At 41.2% G+C, this 13,080-nt stretch overlaps 1 protein-coding gene across 1 annotated transcript in view; it reads left to right on the top strand.

Moving 5' to 3' along the window:
• Positions 1 to 8,351: 8,351 nt before the first annotated feature.
• LOC144527753 (cell adhesion molecule DSCAML1-like) overlaps positions 8,352 to 13,080 on the top strand; it is a 52,392-nt gene continuing 47,663 nt past the window's right edge. Inside the window, exon 1 of the mRNA XM_078265985.1 lies at positions 8,352 to 8,574. Coding sequence (XP_078122111.1) covers positions 8,352 to 8,574 — 223 coding nt within the window. The remainder of the gene's footprint in view (positions 8,575 to 13,080) is intronic.

Below are 13,080 nucleotides of genomic sequence, written 5' to 3'. Positions count from 1 at the left end.
TTTTATGCCATGCTAATTTCATTGTGCTAACACTTGCTTAGACTAAGCACTATTTGGTGATGTGGCCCTGGATACTGTATGCCTGGATCAGACTCAACATATTTGCTTAGTATGTGACTCTTTGTGGAAATGGCTTGTTTTTCTTAAACACTGACAAACATCCATTCAATCAGTGTTTTACTCTTTGCAATAAATCATCTTTACCAGCTGCACTGCAGTAAAAAAGAAAAACCTGGTTGTCCTACCCATGCATACAGTAAATGACCCATAAATTCATACTCTAAATGATCGTGGGATCAAATTTTAGACATGCTGAGTATGGGGGCTGTAGTTCAAGTATCTTTCCAAGCAGGAAGTGAGTGAGGCTCTCAGTGTAGACCACTGCCAAACAGGGATGATTCCTATTGAGCATAATATCAGGACATGAATGTATCTGCATCACACTCAAAACAACTGCATTTACAATTTACATATGTTGCACATTCAAGACAATGAATGTCTGGCTTTTAAAAGAAATACCTCTGGAGAGTGGGACAGATGTGGGTAAGCACTGAGTCAGGTCGGATATAAACGTACCTCCCCAGTCACAGCAGGTGTTAGCTGTGCGTACTGTACAGTCAAGTGTGAGTTTCTGGTGGTTTCTGAAGCTCACTGTAATAATAATGTGCCTCCACATTAAAGTGACTCCAGTCTTTAGTCACTGGCTTGAAGCAATATTATGAAGGGGATGTGTTGTTGTTAAAAAACATATTTTTGTGTATGCACAATGCAAATCAGTGTCGGTTTTTCACATTGATCATCCAAGTGAGAAGAGAAACCAAACAGCACACATGAGAAAATATTCAGGGTGCTAAGATTCTTTGAGGTTCCATGAAATTATGTAAGTTACTCAATGTGATGTATGTCCTATTGGAACAGCATTAGATGGAGAGGGATCAATCTTAAAGCAATAGTTTTGACATTTTGGGAAAGTATGCCTAGTGGCTTCTTGCCGAGAGTTCGATACCACTCATGTCTGTCTGGTAAATATAAAGCTACATCAACCAGCTGCTTAGCATAGCATAATGACTGGAAATGGGGAAGCAGCTAACCTGGCTCTTTCCAAAGGAAACAAAATATGCCTACCAACACCTCTAAAGCTCACTAATTAATGTATCTTGTTTGTTTAATCTGAAGTATAAAAATGACAAATTGTGGTTTATCGGAAGGGTTGGACAGTTTTCTGGCTTCCTGGATTCTCCATGGTTGCCTGGCAACTGCACAATGTCTTTTTGCTAAGCTAAGCTAACCATCATGCTAACCAAAACGTCAAACTATTCCTTAAGTATATAAACCAATGGGTTATTGGTTATGAAAAAATGTATTTGATAAGACAAAGAAAGGCAAAAAAGCTGCTTGCTGAGAAAGCTGTGGTGACTTCATCGTCCCCTTTCATGGGATCTTTGCGAAAGATATTGCAGGTTCACAAGATGCAAGAAATATGGGCAATATACATTTTTCATGTGTGTGTTTACCATATTCTAGTTTGACTTAAAAGAGAAAATCCCCCCTGGTGCAGGACTATGAATTGTCAAGAAATCAGGTCTTAACGTTTGGGCTGTTGCTGTGACTTTGGAAACATGAAGACCGCATTTTGCAGGATCGACCATCAAATAATAGAATAGCAATAATTTGATTTAACTGTTGAAGAGTGGGTTTTCTCTGAGTGTCTAATCTCTGTCAGCTGTTGTCTAATTAGACTTGGTTTTTGATTTGAAAAGTGATTGCCTTCTCAATTAATCAATTAATTGAGAAAACATATCTTTTGGGTAATGTTGAGATTGTGTCAGTGAGGGCCTTATGATGACAAGCAACTCTATGCAAATCATAACAGAAGTGACCATTTCTGTGAGCAATACAAGAGTAGGAGATCAGGGAGTTGTGATGATGAGATGCAGGGTGAACTGGGAACACCCAGAGAGGAGCTTGGAGTGGACTGGAGCCCCTGTACTTGATCAGATCCTGCAGAGCATATAGACTCACCAAGTCATGCTCCACCGCTGCTCTCTGCACACAAATATAGCATACTGTACAGCTTTAATGCTCTGGCTCGACCTCAAATGATGTCTCCATTTTCAACCTCTCATCTGTGCATATCAGCTCTTAATGTCTTTATTATAGAAACAAGAAATCTAATAAAGTTTTGAATAAAATCCATCCTGTCATCCTGATTTATTTTTTTCATTTTAAACATTCAGAACAGACAAACACACTTGAACAAGAACTCACTCCCACCCCCCACGGTCTCGAGGAAAAGAAAAACAGAAATCACACCTTGCCTAGTTGCGCTCCTCTACTTCTTGTGGCGATGCGCCTTTCCACAGGTCTATAGTTGATGATTTGGCTTTGTTATTCCTTGCTGTAGAGAGCTCAAGCATAACTATGTCTAGAAAATAGCAATAGAAAAAAGCTGTTTTTAATGCTGATTTGAGTTCCTCTAACGTAATAGGTTGACCAGTTCTTCTGCCTCATCTGGGTCAAGAAGAGGCAGGTTTAGCTCTTTCAGGAACTTTTGGCACTGTGTCGGATCCGGATTGCAGGAGGATTCATACAACTTTGAATAAAAAGGATTGGAAAGGGGCAGTGATATCTTTAGTATTCGTTATGGTTATTCGAGATACTTCGGTCCGTGTGGATGCTATTGATAGCAGCTCTGCACTCGCTTTGTTTTAATTTCAGAGCTAGCAATTTGCTTGGTTTACAACCATTAAAATAGTAATTTTGCCTCACTCTGTGCATTATGAATTCAGCTCTCCTTTTTAGCAAGTAATTTAGCTCTGCTCGATTTGTGACTAAAAGAGTATGTGTAGGTTTAGAAAAGCACGTCTTTAGAGACTGCTCTAACGATTTACAACGTTCTTCCAACTCCGCAATCCCTGCCTCTCTCTTTTTCTTCAAATTTGCTGCAAAGGAAGATGCGAAATCTCTAATAAATCCTTTAGTGGCTTGCCAGATGTACACCGGGTACGAAACTGAGTCAGTATTGACTGATATGAACTCCGCTAGTTTGGCTCTAAACTCTGTATCAAAAGCTGTGTTTTGGAGAAGGGAATTATTGAATTGCCACCTTCTAGATTTTTCTCCTAACATATCACAATGGAATGTGGTTATCAGCGCATTGTGATCAGACAGGATTGCTGGTTCCATTGCTATCGTGTGAAACATTGCCTTAAGTTTATTGGAGCACAAAAAATAATCAATGCGGGAGTGGGTGAGGTGACGTGTGGAAAAAAAAAAGGTGTAATCCTTGCTAGTAGGATTGTGCATTCTCCATGTATCTGTAAAATGGTGGGATTCCACAACTGCATTGAACATGTCCGATATGTGTTTTTGGGCTTTTGTGTGGTTGACCCCTGATCTATCCTGATTTAAATCTAGCACCGCATTCATGTCTCCCCCTATAATTAATGAATATTCATTGAGAGAGAGAGAGAGCAATTCATTGGTTAGGCGCAGGAAAAAGCTTTCATCATATGTAGCCGGTGCATATACTGAAACGAAGGCTATTTTCCTACTCCTTATTGTAGTACATATATACACACACAATATCCTGCCTGAAGAGTCTTTACTATTTTTGTCTACGGTGAGTGTGCATCTCCGTGACAGCAACACAATGGAGCCCTTGGTTTTGGTGTCTTCACTAGATGAAGCAGCAACTTTGAAAATATATTTATTTTGTAGACAATTTACATCTCTTTTACGTAAATGTGATTCTTGAATAAGCGCCACGTCTATGTTCTTCCTTCTTGAATAGTCCAAGAATTTAGCTCGTTTGATCGGTCCGTTCAGCCCCCCTTGTGTTGACCTCGGGTCACATTGACCCGTTTTAAATTTTTGTTTTATATCAGAAAATATGGGACGTAGAAATAAGCGCGGAAAATGTGTAGAAGAAAAAAAAATTTAATTTCAAACGTTGGAAAAAGCAAAAACAAGTTGTGAAAAAAAGGCGTCAAAAATGTCAGAAAAAAAGCAACCCTAAGGGAAGACAACACAAGGGTTAACAAAGGATTGAAAGTTCAGCCATCTTCAACATTTACACGTATACATGTTTTGAGTACCCTACCGGAATTCACTCATAAATTTGTAGCAAAGGGTGAGCCGTTAGATCTTAGCACTGTGTGGTGAAAACACAAAAAAATAAATAAATCCCCTAGCCGTCAGAGACCGCGGACCCCCTTCCCCCTCTATAGGGTACCTGGTCCCATCAAACGCAGCTCGCACAAAAACTCCAGCTCAAAACTGCCCCTCCTGTCTAAAGTCACAGGTTAACTGAAACAGGTCTAATGCTTTCCTGTTAAACATGAACAATGTTACAAAAAAAACTTAAAAACTTAAAACTAAGTCCCAACCATCTATTAAGTTCTGAAATAAACTGTATGAAAAACAAATCAGCCATGTAGGAGTAGTAGACATAGATTATAAAATGCAGTCTATAACTCGGCTCCCAACATGTATATAATGCTCATACATTATAGTTTCAACCAGCTATTACGCTCTGAAGTAGGCTGTGTGGGAAACAAACCATGTAAGAGTAGTAAATATAGATTATAAGATAAGTGTTTCATGTTCTTTCATTCTAAATCATATAATTCTCCCCAGCTTGACTCCCAAACTCACCCGCCACGTTCCATCCAGCTAACAATTCTGGAGTAGGCTGTGTAAATTGAGCAGTCTGTGTCCGTCATGTTTCCAGCCTCATCAAACGTTCCTTTAAAGTCAGGTTGCCAAACTTACATGCAATGTCCTCGGTTAAGCTTGCACAGTGTTCCAGATAGCCTACGCCAATCCACAGTCGTCGGGTCTGCTCGCTCAGCTTCCCGCATCGGACAAGGTCCCCGCGCTGTCCTCCGGGCCCGATGACAGCTCCCGGTCCAGTCGCGATGTCCGACGTCCCCCACCTTATATCCAAATCCCGACAGAGCCTGTCCGCTTCCTCGGGTGCAGTATGTGTGAGCGTTCTCCCTCCGTGGTTTACTCTCAGAGTTGCGGGATAAATAAGAAAGTTTGGGATGCCTTTAGCATGCAGCTTGCGCTGCACTCCTATAAATTCCTGGCGCCGTTGGGCGGTGAAAGCGCTGTAGTCATACTTAAAGCGCAGCGTTGCGTTGGAATCACAAATCGGGCCTTCCTGCTGTGCCTGTCTCGCCCCCTGAATAATTGCCTGACGGTCCTGGTATCTCAGACACATGAGAATCAGCGTGCGTGTTGTTGCACCCTTGCCGTAGACTATGTGTGCCCTGTCAATTTCGATGGTAGCCCTGTTCCTTAAGGAGGAGATCCATTTTGGCAACTGTTTTTGCAAAAATCCAACTGGGTCGTCTTTTTTGCTGCCCTCTTTCAGTCCAGTACACGGCAGGCACGTTATTTCTTCTCGATCTGTCTTCCAGTTCAGCCAACTTCAACTCAAATTTTCTCTGGTCATCAATGCAGGCTTTCACCGTGTTTCTCATCAGTCTGCTGTCCTGCATTAGCATCAGAAAACCTCGCTAGCCGTCGCCATGTTAGCAGAGTTGGTAGAATTCTTTGCTCGGTTAAACGGCAGCAGGGTCTGCTTTTTCGCTCCTGCAGGCATTCCACTAAGTTACCGTTGTGACAAATGAAACGATTTACGTTGAGTAAAAAAAGAATAGACCTGTTTTTTTATGAAAATGTGGAGATGTGGCTAGGCGCTTTAGCCTTGAACAGCAATGCGATTCGTCGGTCACGTGATCTCTCCAACACTAGATCTTTGACGGCACTGCCTGCTGTTGGGCCGAGGAAGAACAACAGACGACTACACAGGTGAACCTGCACAATAGAGCAAATGTCCCTACAATCTATTCCTGCTGGAAAATGCCCACTTTAAAGGGACACTCTTTTTGTCAAGTTTGAGAAAATACCCCCTGATGATGTCACCAGGATCATCTCATTTGGGGCTTAGAGACCACAAACATTTAATGGAAAGCCTGCATTACAAACTTCATAGAGCTTAATAGACATGGGATTTGCATTCAAGAAAGGTGTATTACATTATCAAATTGCAATATGGGACGTGTAGGATCTAGTGATTTTGAATCATGATCCGTACAAGGGACTAGAAGTCAGAATATCTCTGTCGATGCTGTGTCAATTTTTCCCATTCTTTTTTTTTTTTTATTGTGCAAAACTTAATCACTGGAATACCTCTTTAATCTCTCCAAAAACACATAGTGGAAAGGTAGGGAGATTAACCCATAATTTTATCAATAAATTAACAACACCCGGGCACAGCCTTTATGCACATTACTATTTTATGTGCTCTCACCTTCATTTTATTTCCATAGGCCACAACACTCCACCCCTCTGAAATTTGGAGGGTTGGAGTGAGGGATTGTTCAGAAGTCTGCCATAATATCATCGGTTGGAATTGTTATGTTCAGCCATTGGCAATACATGAATTATCCAATAAAACGTGCTGCCTGCAGAAGAAAAGGGACTTTGCACGAATGAATATGCAAAAATAAAATGTACATTTGGGGGATTAGTTTCAACCTGCAAGGATGTTGCATCTATCAATTATGTACCAAACTGCCTGTTATGTTCACTGCAGATGCCCATTCCTCTCATTAAAACAACAAAGCATCATATATTATAAGCGTTATTAAAATGGCATGAAAAAGGAAATATTCACATCAGAATTCAAGCCTATTGTATTTTTTTTTGTTTAATTAGTGCAGTTAGCCTTCACATAAGACATCTTCAAGTGCTATTTTTAAGGTTCAAAGTTCAAGGTTTGATACTTATTTTCAAAAAATTAATTACTAAAAATTACTAATACAAAGTGCCACAAACATAATTTACATCTACGTCTATCTACAAGGTCGCACAACACAAAATGATCACTTGCATGTGTGAGTCTAACCAGCAGATGTCAGCAGTGACTGTGGAGTCAGGCTTAAACCTCTGGTCAGATCAGACCGCAGCGCTGAGAGGAGAGGAGAGAAGGTGATGCTGACCTTTTCTTGAAGTTGTTTAAGTTTAAAGACAACCAAGTTTTCAATGTGACACCTCTGACCCATGGGCATCAAATACACATGTCTGGATGTCTACTTTATTGATTGCTGTGAGGCTAGGGATGTTTATGTGTTCTTAAATGTCGGGAGAAAACTTTTACACCCATGAGAGCCTGAGCTTTATTTGACTTGTGGACAGAGAAATGATGCACATAAAAGGAATTTGAAATAGTTTCACTGCTTAGCTTAAAGTTAATGACTTAAATGTATACTAATAAAATACACATATGTGTTGTTAATTTCATCATTTCTGTTAGGTCTGAAAGGAAAACCTCCCTCCCAAAATCTAATTCAGTCCACATATTTAGGGTCTGTTGTGTTGAGTGTTCATATGTCTGATGCTGTGTACTAAAATGTAAACATGCATAATGTCCAGTACTTAGATTTTATTAAAGACATAGCAGTGGCAGAAACATGTTTTCTCTGTTAGTCCTCTGTAAAGTGAGTTTGTCAGTCAACTTTTCTACCAGAATTATACTGAATAAAATGAAATACCTTTTCACAATTAAATCATTTTATTATTTTGTTTTACTGGTCTTTGGAGGTTGTGCGGCTGTTGCAGCAGAGGGTCACTTCTCAGATGCACCACTGGCATTCACAAGGACTTTAAATATTCTATGAACTGGGAGTGTCCTGCAGTTTACCGTCCTATAATGCAGGGGAGCTTTTCACATCAGGCCAACAGAGAGCAGTGGAGGGGGAAATTGCAATGTAGAAAGTTGATCACTATGCTTTAAAGAGTCACTGAAACCTTTGAAAATTGGTTTTAATTTACCTGCTGTGGTATTCACCTGCTGTGTGGAAGTGTCATACCCACACCCCGCTACTCTCTTTCTCTCTCCTCCTCTCTATCTGCAGTGCATATCTGTGCGCAAATGTCTACGCACGTTTCATGGCTCCGAGAAAGACAAAGAAAAACAGTCATTAGTCTGTGGTGTAGCTCCACGTCTCTGTGATTAAGGCCCAAACTCAGAGGAAAATACATCGATACATTTTTAGAGTCTTCGCAGCAGCCTGAGTGGCTTTTTTACATCCATATTGCGCAAAGAAACGCTGTCATCAGGGGCGCACAGGTGGGTGCGCTCTCCAAGGTGCCAACAGATCTGTCTGCTCATCTCCACCGCTCACATAAACTGGCAATTTGGACACAACTGGACCAAAATCTACTGTTCAGCTCACATCAACCCTCGGCTTTACTGTGACCCATCGTTCCGCGGTGTTTGATTAGTGTAGGGAGGATGGATTTGTATGCACAGTAGTCTTGGGAGGAGAGGAGGGGACATGGGCGGGGCTGAGGCGCTTCTCATTTCCCCTGCATGCTTAGCGGGGCAGCAGGGCTGGAGAGACCTCCGGGGAGCACAGTCGCCAGTCCAGCACGGAGACCCGCCTGGCCAAAAAACCGCGCCTCACACTTGCCAGGATTGCCAAATATTCCTGAAAAATATACCTGCTATTTATGGCATGTGGCTTGTAACTTTACTCCTGCTGTACTCTCTCCAAGAAGGTAAGAAAAAATGAAATGCTTGAAATATTTCAATTCCCGTGCACTGGGTGCTGGAGTGTGTTTAAGTTGAATGAAAAGTGATAATTCATCGAAACCTTAATTGATTTGTGGCGGTGAATGCTATGTGTGGCTTGTGCTTTGATGTATCATCGGATGCCTTGTGATGAGGAATTGATTAAAATGATTATTTAAATTAAAATGTATAAACCTGCTGGAGCTGAACTGTTGGAAATATTGTGAAAGTAAAGGTGTAAAGTGTTTATTTTACCTAAAGTGTTTAGTGGTTTTATGTAGCGGCCTCAGACGGTGCTGATAGCACGGATTGTTTTCGCATTACCAACTCCAGTTATGAATATGTAAAATGGCTGAATAGGGAGAATGAGGTGCAAATACAGGGAGGGTGAGAGAGAAATTAAAACATGTATCGGCCTGCAATTATAGCAATTGATTAGCAATTTTAGAACAAAGTCATTAAAAATGTAACAGTCCTGTAAAGTTGTAATGGGAATTCTTGTGATTTTTGATATCTTGATGCTCTCATTGTGTAGCCTTTGCTAATTACAGCTGTTTTCATGGACTATTTGGCACATGCTCTCAATTTTTTAAGATGATAATTTTAGGGGTTTTAATTCTTTTTCTGTGTGATGACAAATTGTTGCCATTTCAAATTGGATGGCAAATCAAAGGGCCCCTTTTTTCCACAACGGCCTTATTAGTTTAATAGATCTACTCCCACATAAAGGCCATAATTGGTGCATTCAGATTTGCCCTCCTTATTTAATTCATTTGGTCTCCTCATTTTTTTCCTTTTGTTTGTGTTTATATAAAAGGTGGTTTATTTGTTTAAATGGATTCTTTCTTGTTCAGTATATGCAGCAAATCCCTGACCATACTGCAAAGTTGATCTTCTGCTATTACAGTGCATTATAATAATCCGGAACAAATCTGCGTCGAAAATAACAGACATTTAACACTATCTCCACATGAGAGCATTTTCTAGGCCTTTGTGTAGCCTGCCTGTTTGGAGCCATGTTTACATATTGTTTTGGCCTGAGAGAGTGTGCATTTATTTAGCAAAAAGTCTGGGGTATTGTGGATTGGCTGAAAAGAGGGATATGGCTGTTCTCGATGCAAACGAGGTGATTCAAATAGGACATTTGCTCCATTTGCCATTTTACGTTCTGGCATTTTCTCACATTGGATTATTGTTTTCAAATATCATTTAGCAATTAGTTAAATATGTGCTGCCTGTGTTTTTTGTCCATGTTGTGTTTTCCTCAACTCTCTTAAATTCCCTCCGTTTTCCAAATGTTTGCTATTGATTTAAAGCAATTATTCATCTTAAAAGATGTGGGGTTTGCGGAATCATATTAATATGCGCAAATTTATTTCACCTAATCAGAAACTCCAGGGGCGTGGGTGCAGATTATAGACTTGCCCGGTCATGTTCCTCACTAATAGCGCACCTGGACCCCGCAGACGTGTTCGCGCGTGTGCCAGCGCGTGCGTCACGGCTCGTGTTTCTCTCTCTCTCTCTCTCTCTCTCTCTCTCTCTCTCTCTGTGTGTGTGTGTGTGTGTGTGTGTGTGTGTGTGTGTGTGTGTGTGTGTGTGTGTGTTGGCGGGTGCGCGGAGGAGGGGAAGTGACGGGGACACCCCTCTTGGTTTTGTTGATAAATATTGGACACTGTTTTGGATGTTATTTCTGCAGAAACTAAACTGGACGTTAACTCACATATTAATTAAGGCCTACATGATTCTTTAAATATATTTTAAATATATAAATGTTGCTAAATATGTCAGAAACATTCAGGTTTAGGGGGCAATCAGGATGTAGGCTAATGAACGGATCTTTGAAAATATGCGTGAAGGGTAACTGTTAACCAATTAGAGCACAATGCCTATGATTTTTCTTTAGTCATTTGGATTTTATTGTGATTTTTAATAGGACATTTCAAAACAAAAACTGTGTTTTCTTCTACCTATCATTTTAATTGAAATTCACAGACTGTATTTGCTGTAATTGCGGATTAATTAGCAGTGAATAAAATCCACTTTAACATAAAGGCCTGCTGTAGGCCTAACTTTGAGTGTAATATTATAAGGATTAGTGTACAATTCCGACAGTATAACTTCAATTTTAATTTGACGTGTGTACAGCAATAAGGTGATCCCTCACCCTGGCACACTCTTGTCCTCTCACTGCTCGCCCGCTACAAATAGAAATATGCAAAATCCCCCCCTCCTTCCCTCCTCAGTCCAATTCCCTGCGCTGCCTTTGCAAGGCTGTACAATTAAAGCTGCAATCTGAGCTATAGGCACTACTCAATGACAGAGTGTGGTCCACAGGGGTGCCAATCATTACTCAGGCAGGGCGCAGGCCTACATTTACCATTTTACCAGCTCAAACCTGGCATTATTTCATTTTACAAAAACATCTTAAAGAGTGTTAAAGGAGAAATACCAAGCTCTCTGTGTGTTTTTGGTTGTAATTTGGTCCTTTCAGGGGTTATGCAGTACTTGATTCTGATTCTTTTAATTTCAAATGAGGAAACTGTGCTCCAACAAAAATATGAAATATAAAAATATCTTTGAACAGACTGTTGCTAGCCATTTAAAAAAAGAAGAAAATATCAAGGTCTGATGATTAATCAAACAACTTGACTCACATCCCCTACACTTTTCACTCTGAAAAACAGCAGTTAAATATATAATGTAACAACACAAATGTCAGTTAATCTTCACAAATTAACAAATCACAAAATAAAAAAAATCTGCACACTAATTTTGATCAATGTTGTTGCCTTATGGTGGGCAAAGTGACAGCAGAGAAGCCGAGCTCATTGGACATTCCAGCTCACCAATAGGATGTTACAGCTCTGTCGCTGGCATTCCTGCTCTCCCATTCGTCCTTAAATTTATTATAAATCCAAAATGAGATTATGAATAAGAAGTAATCATTTAAAACAACATTAACAACAACAAAAAGATGCAAATGAACACCGTCGACAGTGAGACATTCTTTTCCCAGCAAGAACTGCTAAATTGAGCCAGACCTTCTCCAAATTTTATTGGATGCTGGGGCTGCACATTTTCAGAAGGAGGGTGCGTTCAGCAAATGTCAAATCTCTGAAGCAAGTAGTTGTTTTTGTTGGATCTCTCTCTCTATCTCCATCTCTCTCTCCATCTCTCCCTCCCTTCACTGCTTCCTCTCGCAGTAACTCCCCTCCCTCTCTCTCCCTCATCACTAGGCAGAATTAAAGGTTGGGGGAGGGGCAGTTTATGCAGACTGTGCTGGGACTTGTGATCCACAGATTTGATATTCACATTAAGAGAGAAACTGGCTGCTTTGATGTAAGGGGGAGCAGGTCCCAGGGGACTGCTGAAGTAGCACACTTTTTTTTTTTTACTGACACAGCACAGGCCGGGGGGGTGGGGGGGGGGTGTTAGGGGTGGGGGGGGTGTGGAGCAGATTGTTGGGGACAGGGTGTAAAGAAAGACAGTAGGTGGGGAGCGGCGATGCCCCTTCGTTGATTAAATGTAACCCCAACAACCTTCCCCCCTACTTCTCCACCCACCAACCACCTACTTATGCCAGACCCCTGAGGATTATCCATAAGCTTACACCTATCTTCTTCCCCCTGCATACCACCAATATTCAATTCACACCCTTTCTTACAGTGCGTCTCCTCCCACTTCCTCCTCTGCTGCTGTTTCCCCGCACGTTTCAATCCTCTTATCAAAAACACAACTTTCTGTCCCAAAATCACCTGAAGGGATGAATGACAGAGAGGCGGCAGGACAGGAAAGGGGGTGAACACAGAAGTTACAGTCTGGGTGGAAATGAAGCAGTTTCCAAAATAGCAAACACTGGAAGAGAGGAGAGAGAGGTTTTTGACAGTTCACATGACTGATGTGCATGCCTTGTCTCTGTTAAGTTGAATCCTTTTGACCTTTACCATGTTTCCTATCACCAATAAGGAGGAAATGGTGTGAAAATTATTGAATTATGAGAAAGAATTGCTTAGACGGAGATGGGTGAGAGAAGAAGAAGAACATGTGGAGGTATTATGCCTCTGTTTGGGCACAGGGAGCTCTGGGTGTGAGAATGTGTGAAAATGTGAAGACATTGGGGGTTCTGGGGTTTGTTTACCTCCTTATCACAATACAGTTGTGAGCATCTGTGTGTGTGTGTGTGTGTGTGTGTGTGTGTGTGTGTGTGTGTGTGTGTGTGTGTGTGTGTGTGTGTGTGTGTGTGTGTGTGTGTGAAACCTTGCATAGGTTATGACTTCTGCCTCTCTGACATACATATTCATGCATGGCTCTCTGGCAGGATGTATAAAATAGTGTCTGCGACTCTGACAGCCTAAGCTTTAGCTCCAGCAGCAGCATCAGTGTTCCAACACTATCCAGTGAGGACTGCTTCTTTCTCAGGTGCTGTGTCTGAACGAGGTTGATGAAGCCTCCTGGGTGCAGGTGATCTGCAGCAGCAACACAGGAACTCCTAC

This window comes from Sander vitreus, chromosome 13, assembly GCF_031162955.1.
Source record: "Sander vitreus isolate 19-12246 chromosome 13, sanVit1, whole genome shotgun sequence".
Taxonomy (NCBI): Eukaryota; Metazoa; Chordata; class Actinopteri; order Perciformes; family Percidae; genus Sander; species Sander vitreus.
Note: the sequence above shows the minus strand (reverse complement) of the source record. Positions and strands in the feature narration are given on the sequence as shown.